This window comes from Phoca vitulina, unplaced genomic scaffold, assembly GCF_004348235.1.
Source record: "Phoca vitulina isolate PV1807 unplaced genomic scaffold, GSC_HSeal_1.0 scaffold21, whole genome shotgun sequence".
Lineage (NCBI taxonomy): Eukaryota > Metazoa > Chordata > Mammalia > Carnivora > Phocidae > Phoca > Phoca vitulina.
In genome coordinates, this window is record NW_022589724.1 from 22200511 (window position 1) to 22211791 (window position 11281).

At 60.3% G+C, this 11281-nt stretch overlaps 1 protein-coding gene across 1 annotated transcript in view; it reads left to right on the plus strand.

Moving 5' to 3' along the window:
* The first annotated feature begins 304 nt into the window (after window positions 1-304).
* Window positions 305-11281, plus strand: part of CRB2 (crumbs cell polarity complex component 2) — a 22970-nt gene continuing 11993 nt past the window's right edge. Inside the window, exons 1-4 of the mRNA XM_032418877.1 lie at window positions 305-452; window positions 7817-8140; window positions 10539-10734; window positions 10858-10997. Coding sequence (XP_032274768.1) covers window positions 356-452; window positions 7817-8140; window positions 10539-10734; window positions 10858-10997 — 757 coding nt within the window. The 5' untranslated portion in view covers window positions 305-355. The remainder of the gene's footprint in view (window positions 453-7816; window positions 8141-10538; window positions 10735-10857; window positions 10998-11281) is intronic.

An 11281-nucleotide genomic window follows, 5' to 3' on the forward strand; every position in this document is an offset into this window, starting at 1 on the left:
TAGTTGGCATCATCTGGGGAAAAGAAGAGAAATCCTCCCCAGCCAGGAGGCTGAGGCAGCAAGACCTGAAAGGTGGGGGTGGGGGGGGGTGCACGAAGACCAGGTCAGACCTGCAGGGGCCCCTGAGGCCTGTCTGGAGCCCTGGGGCTCGGGGAGATGGGGTGGGTCAGACCCCTCCTCTAGAATCCACTCCCGGAGGAGCAGCCTGGGAGGGCCTGCGGTGGGGGAGGAGACGGGAGGGGAGGGAGGGAGGGGCCGGGCCTCTGTCCACGGCATTAGTGCTGGTTGGAGGGAGAGGGGGGTGCCGAGCCAGCCAGGCTGCCTGTTCCCACAGCCGGGAGCTGAGCGCGCTGCCATGGCGCTGGCCAGGCCTGGGACCCCGGTCTCCAGGCCCCTGGCCCCTCTCCCGCTGCGGTTGCTGCTCTTGGCTCCTGCCCTCACCCTCCTGGGTGGTGAGTTGGGGCATAAGCCTTGGGGTGGGGGTGGGGGGGTGGACTGGGGCAGGGTCTCTCTCCCAAAGCAGATACCCCAGGCCCTGGGGCTGTCTGTGTGGGTGCCAGGCCCGACTGCGGGGCTGGGCACAGGCCAAGAAGTGGGTGCAGACGGGTGTGCTCTGCGGGCCACCTTGCGTGCAGGGGAGTGTGTCCTGGGCCGTGGGGGTTGCTGTGTGGCATGGGGGCCTTTGTGAAGGGGTCGTGGGATGGGCGGTGTGGCCTGGGAGGGGTGTTGGGGCTGGGAAGTCCCAGGCTGAGGCCTGAGCGTGGGGAGCTGCAGGTAGTGTGAGCCTCGTCCCAGAGTCTGTTGCCCGTGTGCGCTGGGCTGTGGGTGCCTTAAAGTTGTGAGCCGGGTGAGCCGTGAGTCGTTATCTGGGGCTTTCTGGGTGTGGTGGGCTGCGTCCTAGCACAAGTTGTGGGACATAAGTTGTCAAGTGGGTTGAACTGTGTCTTAGCTCTCGACAGGGGGACCCGGGGTGGGGGCAGCAGACCCCAGCCCAGTGGATCGCTGTGGGGAGGGGGAAGGAGGCCGGGGAGCAGGGCGTCTACTTGCATCCCCTCCACGTGTGTGTTCCCTTGCCTGCACTGGGGGCTAGGGGTGCTCTGGGGCCCCTGGGGGGTGGCCAGGCACTTGGGAGCACGTGTGTCCACCGCTGTCCCCTCCCCGGCACTCCCAGACCCAGCTGAAAGGGCTTCCTAAGCCAGACCCCATTCGCCAAACGGTTTTGCTTTTGTCCGAGAAGATTCACGTGTGCGCAGGCAGCCTGGACTTCTTCCTGGGGGGTCTGGGGGACGCTTTGTCTTGGTCACTATAGCTACGGGGCCAGGCCTGGGAAGTCCCCTGACCCCGCCTCTCCTGCTGGAGGAGGGAGCCAACCAGGGCGGGTGGCCTGCACTTCACTGCCGGCTGGGGGGAGACCCAGCCCTCAGACTCCCAGGGTGGGAGGTCAGGCCTCCCCAGACCCCTACCTGGGGCCCTCCTCCCCATTCATGGGGCCTGGCTCACAATGCTTTCATCTCCTCCTCCCTGAAGGGCCCCCCGGGAGGATGAGGACCCCATTTTATAGTGGAGGACACTGAGGCTCAGGCAGGGATGGGGGCTTAGGAGCTGGGCTCCTGACGCAAATCTGGGGCTCAGGAGAGGAGCCGAGGGCCTGCTCTCTGCGCATGAGGGGCTTGAAATCCTGGTGTGTGGATCTGCTATCTGCCCCCTGCCCTACCATGTGCACACTCACACCTGCAAACACACACACCCGCACGCTGGTGTGGCACACACAAGGGCACACCCCACCGCCACATGAACAGGGGTCCACAGGCACGTGCACTCACACGCACACACACTGGTGTGTGCGGGTAGCGACGTGTGCATTCACACTCAAACACACGCTCACGTGAACCGTGGGGCAGAGTGAACACAAAGGAGATGGACGCCACAGAAAAAGTGGCTGCTGAGTGACACGCTCATCTCCATCCCACCTGCTGGGGTGCCCAGGGGCAGCCTGTCGCACTATGATTTCTGTGCAGGGAGCCCCCTCCCTGGGGATCCTCAAAAGCTGGGGTGAGGGCACCGTGGGCGTGAGCACTTCTGGATGCCAGCACCCGAGGCCTGGCTGCCAGGAGGAGAGGGGTTGGGGACGGTGGTGTCACTTGAAAAGTAATTTCCATCCCCAAGGGGATTGGGTTTCTGGAAGCCCTGGGCCCCTGGCTCTGCCACTCAGGCCTGCCAGGCCCTGAGCTGAGCCCCTCCATCCTGGGCCCACTCTGCCACAAAAGCCTGGCTGGTTTCTGTGGAGAGGACCAAGCATCTCGGAGTACAATGGGGCATGCTGGGCTCTCACAGCCCGGGAGCCTGGCTGACAAAGGGCAGCAGCCCCATTCCCGTCCCTGCGTCTGGCCCCTCCTCCCACCAGCCCTGGGGAGGGGGGGAGGGCTGTGGGACGGCGGCAAGGAGGCAGGGACAGAGTGGGGTGCCACACACATGTGGACCGGCATCCAGGATTGGTTGGCTAGACAGCGTTTGCTCCAAGTAAACGTTTGTTGGTCAATGAATAAATAGCACCACCAGCCACCCCCTGGAAGATACTATGCTAATGGACTCACGTGATGGACTTTGGTTTTTGCTGTTGTTGTTGTTGTTTTTATTAAAGATTTTTAATATTTATTTATCATTTTTAAGTAATCTCTACACCCGACATGGGGCTTGAACTTACAACCCTGAGATCAAGAGTCACATGCTCCACGATGCAGCCAGCCAGGCGCCCCTTAAAGATTTTAAAGTACATGGGGCTTGAATGCACACCCTTGAGTATGAGGGTCACAGGCTCTACCACTGAGCCAGCCGGGCGCCCCACATGATGGACTGAGAATCTCCCCACCGCTCTGCGGGGCCAGCTCTAACAGCCCCAGTTTACAGAGGAGGAAACGAGGCCCAGAGAGGGTCAGGAACTTGCCCAGGGTTGCGGAGCTAGTGTGTAGACCAGCCTATGAAAGCCACGTCCCTTCTCTGCGCCTTTGCCCCTTCGGGGAGCCAACGAGCTAACTCTGAGGGCGTCCCGAGAATTTGCTGGGAAAACACAGGGGTTCTCCAACTCAGGTTTGGCCTGCAAGCCCCAGTTTCCGAGGACATTTTAGACCGGAGACCACTCATAAAAGCGGCCTGTTTGGGTGGCAAGGCCTCACCAGGTCTGTCTTACCCCCCGCAGGGAAGTGTCTCCATGGCCTTGGGCTCTGAGACTGAGGTCTGGAAACACTGGGATAGGCCAGTGCCAGGCACAGGGTGGGCGGTGAATCCTGGCAGTCATTGTCACCACTACTGTTACCAAAATTATCGATATTGACCCCTCTTTTATCCTGGAGGGGGGCGTAAACATTTTTGTGGAAGAGTATTCCAAACTGTCCCATCTTGTTAGAGTAACTTAGCCCTTTCCTGGTGGCTCTGAGGCAGTGGGTAGTCACTCCTGTCCTTGAGGCCTAGTGAGATTAGATGAACAGTGTTTGCCCCTATGGCAGAAGCTCCCACATCTTACAAGATCTCGGGCCACTTCTTAGAAATATTCTTTTTCTTGCAGGTCAAGACAAGAAGCTTCTCAAAACTCACCCTCAGTAAACACTTCCCCTCAGTTGTTAGCAGTTATCACGAGGCCTGTTATAAGTGCACATAAAGTAGGAGTTACTAGGCACTGAGTGGGACCCAAAGCACAGTGGGACTGCCAACAGCCCGGTTCTGGTTAAAGAGGGCAGACCGACCGCTCTGCCCAGGCCCACCCTGGAACCTCCACCCTTGTGCCAACCTTCAGAGACTGTTTCCAGTGCCCGGGGAAGGCTGGGCTGGAATGCACTAAAATGACAATGCATGGGTGGCAATGTCGAGTTTGCAGAGTGGGAATTTCACATGCTTTGGGAGATGTGCACCTTCCAGAAGTCTGGAGGAGATAACCTGCTTCTTAGTTTTTTGAGGGATGATTTGGGGCAAGTTTATAACCTCTCTGAGTTAGAAAACAGCACCCACCTTTCCTGGCTTGAATCAATTGTAATCATGTAATCATAGAGGCAAGATGTGTGGCGCGGCCTGGTGCCCATAGTGCGCACTCAGTAAATAGTTGCTGTTATCATAGCAAGATCGTCCTCTCTGGGGAGAGAATTTCCCTCCCGGCAGTGGGATCTGGGCCTTTCCCCGGAAGGGGCAGCAGGTCGAAGGGGAGGGGCGTGTGTCAGTTAATCCCTCCCCTGCCAGGTCGTCCTGAGAGGTCAGGAGGGATTTGTAAAGATAAGCACAGGCCCCTCGTCACCCTGGCAACAGGCCACGCCCCCAGCCTGGCCCAGGGCCCCCACCCCCCCTCCCGCTGCCCTACTGCCCTCACCTCCCTGCCTCTCAGCCCAGGGCTAGCCTGGCCTTCTGGTCTCACTCCTGCCGGACAGAGGACTGAGGCCAGCGGTTCCCGGGCCTCCAGGTGCAAAGGATTCCCCAGGGAGTATGCTGCAGTGCAGATTCTCCGGGCCCAGGCCCGACAGCTCTGAATCTCTAGGTCTGGAGTGGGGGGCCAGAAATCTGTATTCTTCCTTCCTTGCTTTTCTTTCTTTTCCTTTTTAAGATTTATTTATTTATTTTAGAGGGGAGGAGGAATCTTAAGCAGACTCCCCCTGAGCGTGGAGCCCGATGACACGCGGGGCTCGATCTTACGACCCTGAGATCATGACCTGAGCTGAAACCAAGAGTCGGACGCTCAACTGATTGTGCCACCCAGATGCCCCAGAATCTGTATTCTTAATACAAGCCAGGGGTTCAAGAACCCCAGGGGTGAAGGCTCTGGAGTAGCGAGACCTGGGTCTGGATTCCAGCCCCTCGCAGGCTGTGGGACAGTGAGGTCCCCTCATGTCTGAGCCTCCCTTCCCTCAGCTGTAGAACAGGAATAATAGCACTACCCATCTCCTAAGGTAAACATGAAGAGAATTGGGAGTACACAAGAAAGAGGGTTGTCTCTCCCATCCAGGCTTTTGGTGCTACTGTGTGCCTCTTGGGATAGGCAGCGCCCTCCCTCTCCGCCTGGCTCTGACTGCAGGAGCCCCTTCCTCCCCTGCTGCCGGACTCCGTGGGCTGCCGGCATATAGGGCCACGGGCTGCCTGCTCCCATGGCGATGCAGCGCCTGGCCCATTTCCCCCATGCCCTGTCTCCCCAGCCTGGTCCCACCCGCTCTGAAATGGAAGGCTCTGAACTGGGGCAAAGCCCCAGATTCGGGTGGGGGTCCCTTAGGCCACACAGATGAGCAGTGCCTTGTTGGCATTAAATGAAGGGCCGCCTGGTGCAGGACCCGGCAGCCAGGGCTCCTCAGAGTGGAGGCTGTGGTTACTGTCTTGCGGTCCTGGGCTGTGCTGGCTTGAGGGACCCTGATTAAAATGGCCACAGCCCTTCATGAAAGCTCACTGGGTGCCAGGCCTTCACTCCTGTCCCCTGAGTGGCTCCTCACAGCACCCCATGAGGTGGCACTGTTCGAACTCCAGAAGCCAGGCCTTTCTGATGCCCAAACCTCTGTCCCTTCCTAAGAGAGCTCGATCCACTCTCACCCCCATCAGACTATCTTCCCACCCCCATCAGACTACCTTCCCACCTCCATCAGACTATCTTCCCACCCTCATCTGGCCATCTATCCCTAAAGGATGTGGCTCTAAACAGATCAGCCACAGTGGCCGGGGTGGGAAAAAGAAAGATGAGCTGCCCAGAAGCCCCTCCGAGAGGCCCAGATGCCTCGGCCCTCTCCTACATGACCAGGCTTGGGAGAGGGGGCTGGGATGGAGGCCCTGAGCTGGGGAGGGAACTGTGGTCAGAGAGGGGCTGTGGACACTAGAGCCCTACGGGTCATCTTGGCCTTACAGTGTTTCAGACCTTCTTCCCCCTTGCAATGTGCCTAGCCCCGGCTGGGCGCCAGGGCCCCCGGTCGGGGAGTAGTGAGCGCATGCCCGAGCTGTACCAGGTGCTCTGGGCACTCGGTGGTGGCAGTCAGGTTCTCTCCCTGGGGCCGAGGTCTGTGTCTCCATATCCCTGTCCCCCGTCCTGCTGGGCCCCGGCTGGGAAGGGCGGGGGGTCGGCCAGTGGACGGCCCTGCCTGGTGGAATGTGGATGACGCTGAGCCTTATCTGGGGGTCTTCACCAAGGTGGGGGAAGGGAGGTGCAGGGCCTGAAGCTGTTCTGGGCCTGGGTAGTGTCTGGATGACAACATGGGCAGGGGAGGGGCGCCTCGCAGAGCCCCAGGTTGGGGGTGCCTCCTGCTCATGGGTGGTTCCCCTCCCCCAGCCCTTACTGAGGTCCTGCGAGTGGCCAACGGCAGTACCTGAGGCTTTGAATCCTCCCACACGAGGCATGCCCTGTTACCATCCCCTCTCCCGTGTGAGACAGAGGCTCAGTAGGAGAAATGACCTGCTCAAGGTCTCAGAGCCAGTAACTGAGCAGGGATCTGAGCCCAGGGCAGTTGTACTTCAAAGCCTAAGTTCTTAACCAGCGCTCCGGGCTCTCAGGAGGGGAGGGGGCTGGCCCTCCCCGAGGCTTGGCTTCCAGACTGGCAGGTGACCCTCTAGCGTGGTGGTGGCAGCAGTGGCCTGAGCCAGTTGTCAGTCAGCAGGTCTCAACACCTGCCCTGCACCCTGTGACCTTGGCCAGGCCAGCTGGTCAGGCAATTGCTGAGGCCGGGGGATACCGTGAGGGCCAGGGATTCCCAGAGAGGTTTCTAGGCCCGAGGCGGCTGGGAGGAAGGACAGGGAGGGGGGCCCAGCTCCCAGTCCCTGCCTTTGAAGTCCTCCATCTCCGGTTTCACCCAGGGATGGAGTTGCCAGACCCCTAGCAGGAGAGGTGGAGGGGACCGTGGAAGGAGCCCCCCCCCCCCCCCGGGGGGGGAAACGGAGCTGCAGAAGGGGACACCCAGAGAAGACCCCCCTCTCTGGGCGGGTGGGGGAGGGCTGAAACATGTGATAGGCTTGAAGGCTGTCCCAGTGTTAACTTGCCATGAGACCTCAGGCAAGAGTCTTCACTCTCGGGACGCCCGGGTGGCTCAGTCGGTTAAGCATCTGCCTTCCGCTCTGGTCATGATCCCAGGGTCCTGGGATGGAGCCCCGCATCGGGCTCCCTGCTCAGCAGGGAGTCTGCTTCTCCGTCTCTCACTCCCTGCTTGTGCTCTCTCTCTCTCTCTGTGAAATAAATACATCTTTTTTTTTTTTTTAAGATTTTATTTATTTATTTGACAGAGAGAGATACAGCGAGAAAGGGAACAGGGGGAGTGGGAGAGGGAAAAGCAGGCTTCCCGTGGAGCAGGGAGCCCGACGTGAGGCTCCATCCCAGGACCCTGGGATCATGACCTGAACCGAAGGCAGATGCCCAATGACTGAGCCACCCAGACACCCCAATAAATAAATAAATCTTAAAAAAAAGTCTTCACTTTCTTGCTTGAGCCTCAATTTGCTCTCTTATAAAATGGGCATGACAGTGCCTGCCCCAAAGGGGCTCTGCTGGGAGGGGATGAGCCAGCAGAGTGCAAAGCTCCCAGGGTCAGAGAGAGCCTGTCCTCTAATCCTACTGGGGCATGGGGGGCGGGGGGGGGCGCAAACATCCGGGTCCCATTCCTCTTCATGGAGACTCTCCTGAACCAGTCTCAGCTCCGGCTGTAGTTGTGCATGGGTTGTGAGGACGTGGCTTGCAGAGCCCCTGGCCCTCCTTCCATCCTCCGAATACAGACAGGCCCATGCTGCTTTCTGGCTCTGGGGTCTGGGGTGGGCCCGAGGGTGGGGAGGGAAACGTCCTGGTCCACCCTGCCCAGCCCATTTTCTCTCTTTACAGGAACGGTGCCTTCGGAGACCCCAAGTGTCTGTGCCTCAGCCCCGTGCGCTCCGGGGACCGAGTGCCAGGCTATGGAGAATGGTAGCTACACCTGTGGGCCCACGGAGCCCCAGGGCTGTGCCGCCCAGCCGTGCCACCACGGCGCTCTGTGCGTGCCCCAGGGTCCAGACCCCAACGGCTTTCGCTGCTACTGCGTGCCCGGGTTCCAGGGCCCACGCTGCGAGCTGGACATCGATGAGTGTGCATCCCGGCCCTGCCGCCACGGGGCCACCTGCCACAACCTGGCTGATCGCTATGAGTGCCGCTGTCCCCTTGGTTATGCAGGTAACGGCCTCACATGCTGGCAGGAGGCCCGTAATGTCCATCCCATCAGTGGCTCAGGGTGTAAGATCACACATTCAGCTTTGACTTTAGTATAGAGACACCCAGGCTCCAGGGCATTCTGCTCTGGGTCTTGCCACAGAATGGATGCTTCTCGAGCTAACCTGGCAGCTCTGGGTGACAGTATGAGCGTGTGAGTGCGCCTGGTGCCTGACATTTAACAGACACTGGACAGAGGTTATTTCAGTCCCTTCTGGAGTTCAGTTTGGCGCTGGGGGTGCAGACACCCCCAGGCATCTCTGGTGGGACCAGAGTGCAAGTACGCCTGGTTTGGCTTTAATGAGGACACGTCTAGACAGTCTTTCTAGCATCTACTCACTCCAGACCTGTGTCAGGCTGTAGTGTAGATGCCGTCTGGCTCATCTGATGGTTCTAGAGAATGGACACCCCTGGTATGGTTCAGGTTGTAAGGCAGACCCTCTTCCCCTCTGGGTAGCCCCTAAAGCTCCAGCAGAGACATGGGTGGTCTTGTTCAAACTGTAACGTGAATGTACCCCAGGGATCCCTGCTGTCTCAAGCGGGTGGATAATGTATACACAAGTATTCAAGGGCTCAGAACACAGACTGGCATGCGTACATGCTGGTTCTCTCCTCCAGAGTATGGCCCTGTCCCAGTCCCATCCACGCTGTAATCAGGAGCATCCCGGAGCGACTGTCCAGAAGCCAGGAAGGAGGGGGCAGCTGGGCACAGGTCTGGGAGAGGCTACATCCAGGGCAGTGGGGAGCACGGCAGTATAGACACTCCTGGTTCTAGTTCAACCCTGAATTCAGACAACTCTGCTCTGAGGGCAGAAGGCAGTTTGAAGTCACCTCAGAGCAAGGGTTGCACACTGGGGGGGTGGGGAGGGGGGCTGGGCCCCAGGGGAGGGAGCTTATAGTGAAGAGATGGATCTTGGCACTTTGGAACGGACTCTGGAGACGGTCCCCCGTATCCTTCTCACCATTTGAGAGTCTCGGTGTCTGGAGTGTTAGTTGTGTGTGTGTGAGGGAGGCCAGGTGAAGGGCCTGTGTGTGTCTCTATCTGCGGGTGTCTGCGCTCCCTGAGTGCATCCGTGGGAACGGAGGTGGGTGAGTGCCAGCAGGTGAGTGCGCCAGATGTGCCCGGGCGCCCTGGGTCACACTTTCTGGGTGAGTTGCGGATGTGAGCGGGGGCAGAGTCAGCCATGACTCATTGCTCTTCTCCTCCTTCCGTTCGGAGCCAGGCGGGGGAGGTTGGGATTCCAGGCGGCCAGGGCCTGGCTCCCCCTGGCACAGAGGGTGGGAGTGGGACTGGGGCGGGAGGAGTGAGGGGTCACAGGAAGGAGGGGCTGTGTTTTGTGCTCACTGAGCTGGGAAGGGGGCAGGTTCCAGCTGGAGCCAGCTGGGTCCCTGGCCCCCCAGGACCAACCCCACATAGGGGGCAGGGGCAGGGCCTCTGGAGTCCGCCGTAACATGTGGGTCCCCGGATGAACTCAGGCAGTACATCCCCAAACCCTGAGATTCTCCATCTCCCTTCATCTGCACACATCTCTTCCCCCGCGGGCCGCCCAACTGTCTCAGTTGCACCCAGGGCTGAGGGGCTTCCCCGGACTTGGGGTTTTAGAAGCAAGAAGGTGCAGGGGAAACCAGGAGGAGCTGGTTTCTCGCTGGGGCCTGTCCCTCCCCAACGGAATCCCTCTCTACACTCTCTTCAAAGCTGGCAGAGTGAGCCTTCCACAGTGTAGACAGAATCGTGTAACTCAGCTGCTTCCAACTTTTAGGATAAGCCCAGATTGGGGCCCCTGAGGCCACCACAGCCCCCAGCCCTGCCTCACCTCCTCTGCTCTCTCCTTTGCTCTTGACCCTCCACGCTCCCCTTTCTGAGGGCACCATGTCCCTGCCACAAGCTGCTCTGGACCAGTTCCCCAGCCTGGAAGCCAAATGCTGGCACAGCCCCATCCCAATCTAGTGAATGCTTACTCATCTTTCAAAAGGCTCTTCTTCCAAGAAGTCTTCCCTGACTGCAATTCCCCAGGCCAGAACCTTGGGTCTGGCTTTTAGGGGATCCACTTCGCTCCCATTGCTGGGCTTATCACAATTAAAAATCAGTCCGCATCTATGTGATATTGACCTAATCCCGGTCTCCCCAGCTACACTGCTGTGAGCTCAGGGAGGGAGGGACGGCTGTCTGGTCTCTACCCCACTGCCGTTGCCGGCTCAAGAAATACCTGCTCTGGACGAATGGACCGACGGATTCTCTCGGCATCCTCGGGTTTCCGCTCCTTGCAGCCGTCTGAAGCTGGTTTCGGGTCGGCCTGCCTGAGCCTCTTTCGTCCTCCCTCTGGGTGTCCATCTGTCTGTCTGTGTCTCCGGCCCTGTCCAGGGGTGACGTGCGAGGCGGAGGTGGACGAGTGTGCCTCGGCGCCCTGTCTGCACGGGGGCTCGTGCCTGGACGGCGTGGGCTCCTACCGCTGCGTGTGCGCGCCGGGCTACGGGGGCACCAGGTGCCAGCTGGACCTGGACGAGTGCGAGAGCCAGCCGTGCGCGCACGGGGGCCAGTGCCACGACCTGGTCAACGGGTGAGCTGGGTGAGCGGGCGGCCGGTGTCCCGACGCGGAGGGAGGGGGCTACACACAGCCCGGGGCGGGGGGGGCAGGTGGAGGCTCGGGCGTGCTCAGCCGGCGCCCCGCGCCCCGCTCCAGGTTCCGGTGCGACTGCGCGGACACGGGCTACGAGGGCGCGCGCTGCGAGCAGGAGGTGCTGGAGTGCGCGTCGGCGCCCTGCGCGAACAACGCGTCCTGCCTCGAGGGCCTCGGGAGCTTCCGCTGCCTCTGCTGGCCAGGTGCGTGCGTGTGCGTGTGCGCATGCGCATGCGTGTTCCGCTGCCTCTGCTGGCCAGGTGTGTGCGTGTGCGCATGTGCGTGCGTGTTCGGCCGCCTCTGCTGGCCAGGTGTGTGCGTGTGCGTGTGCGCATGCGCGTGCGTGTTCCGCCGCCTCTGCTGGCCAGGTGTGTGCGTGTGTGTGTGCGTGCGTGTGCATGTTTCCGCTCCCTCTGCTGGCCAGGTGTGTGCGTGTGCGTGCGTGTGCGTGTTTCCGCTGCCTCTGCTGGCCAGGTGTGTGTGTGTG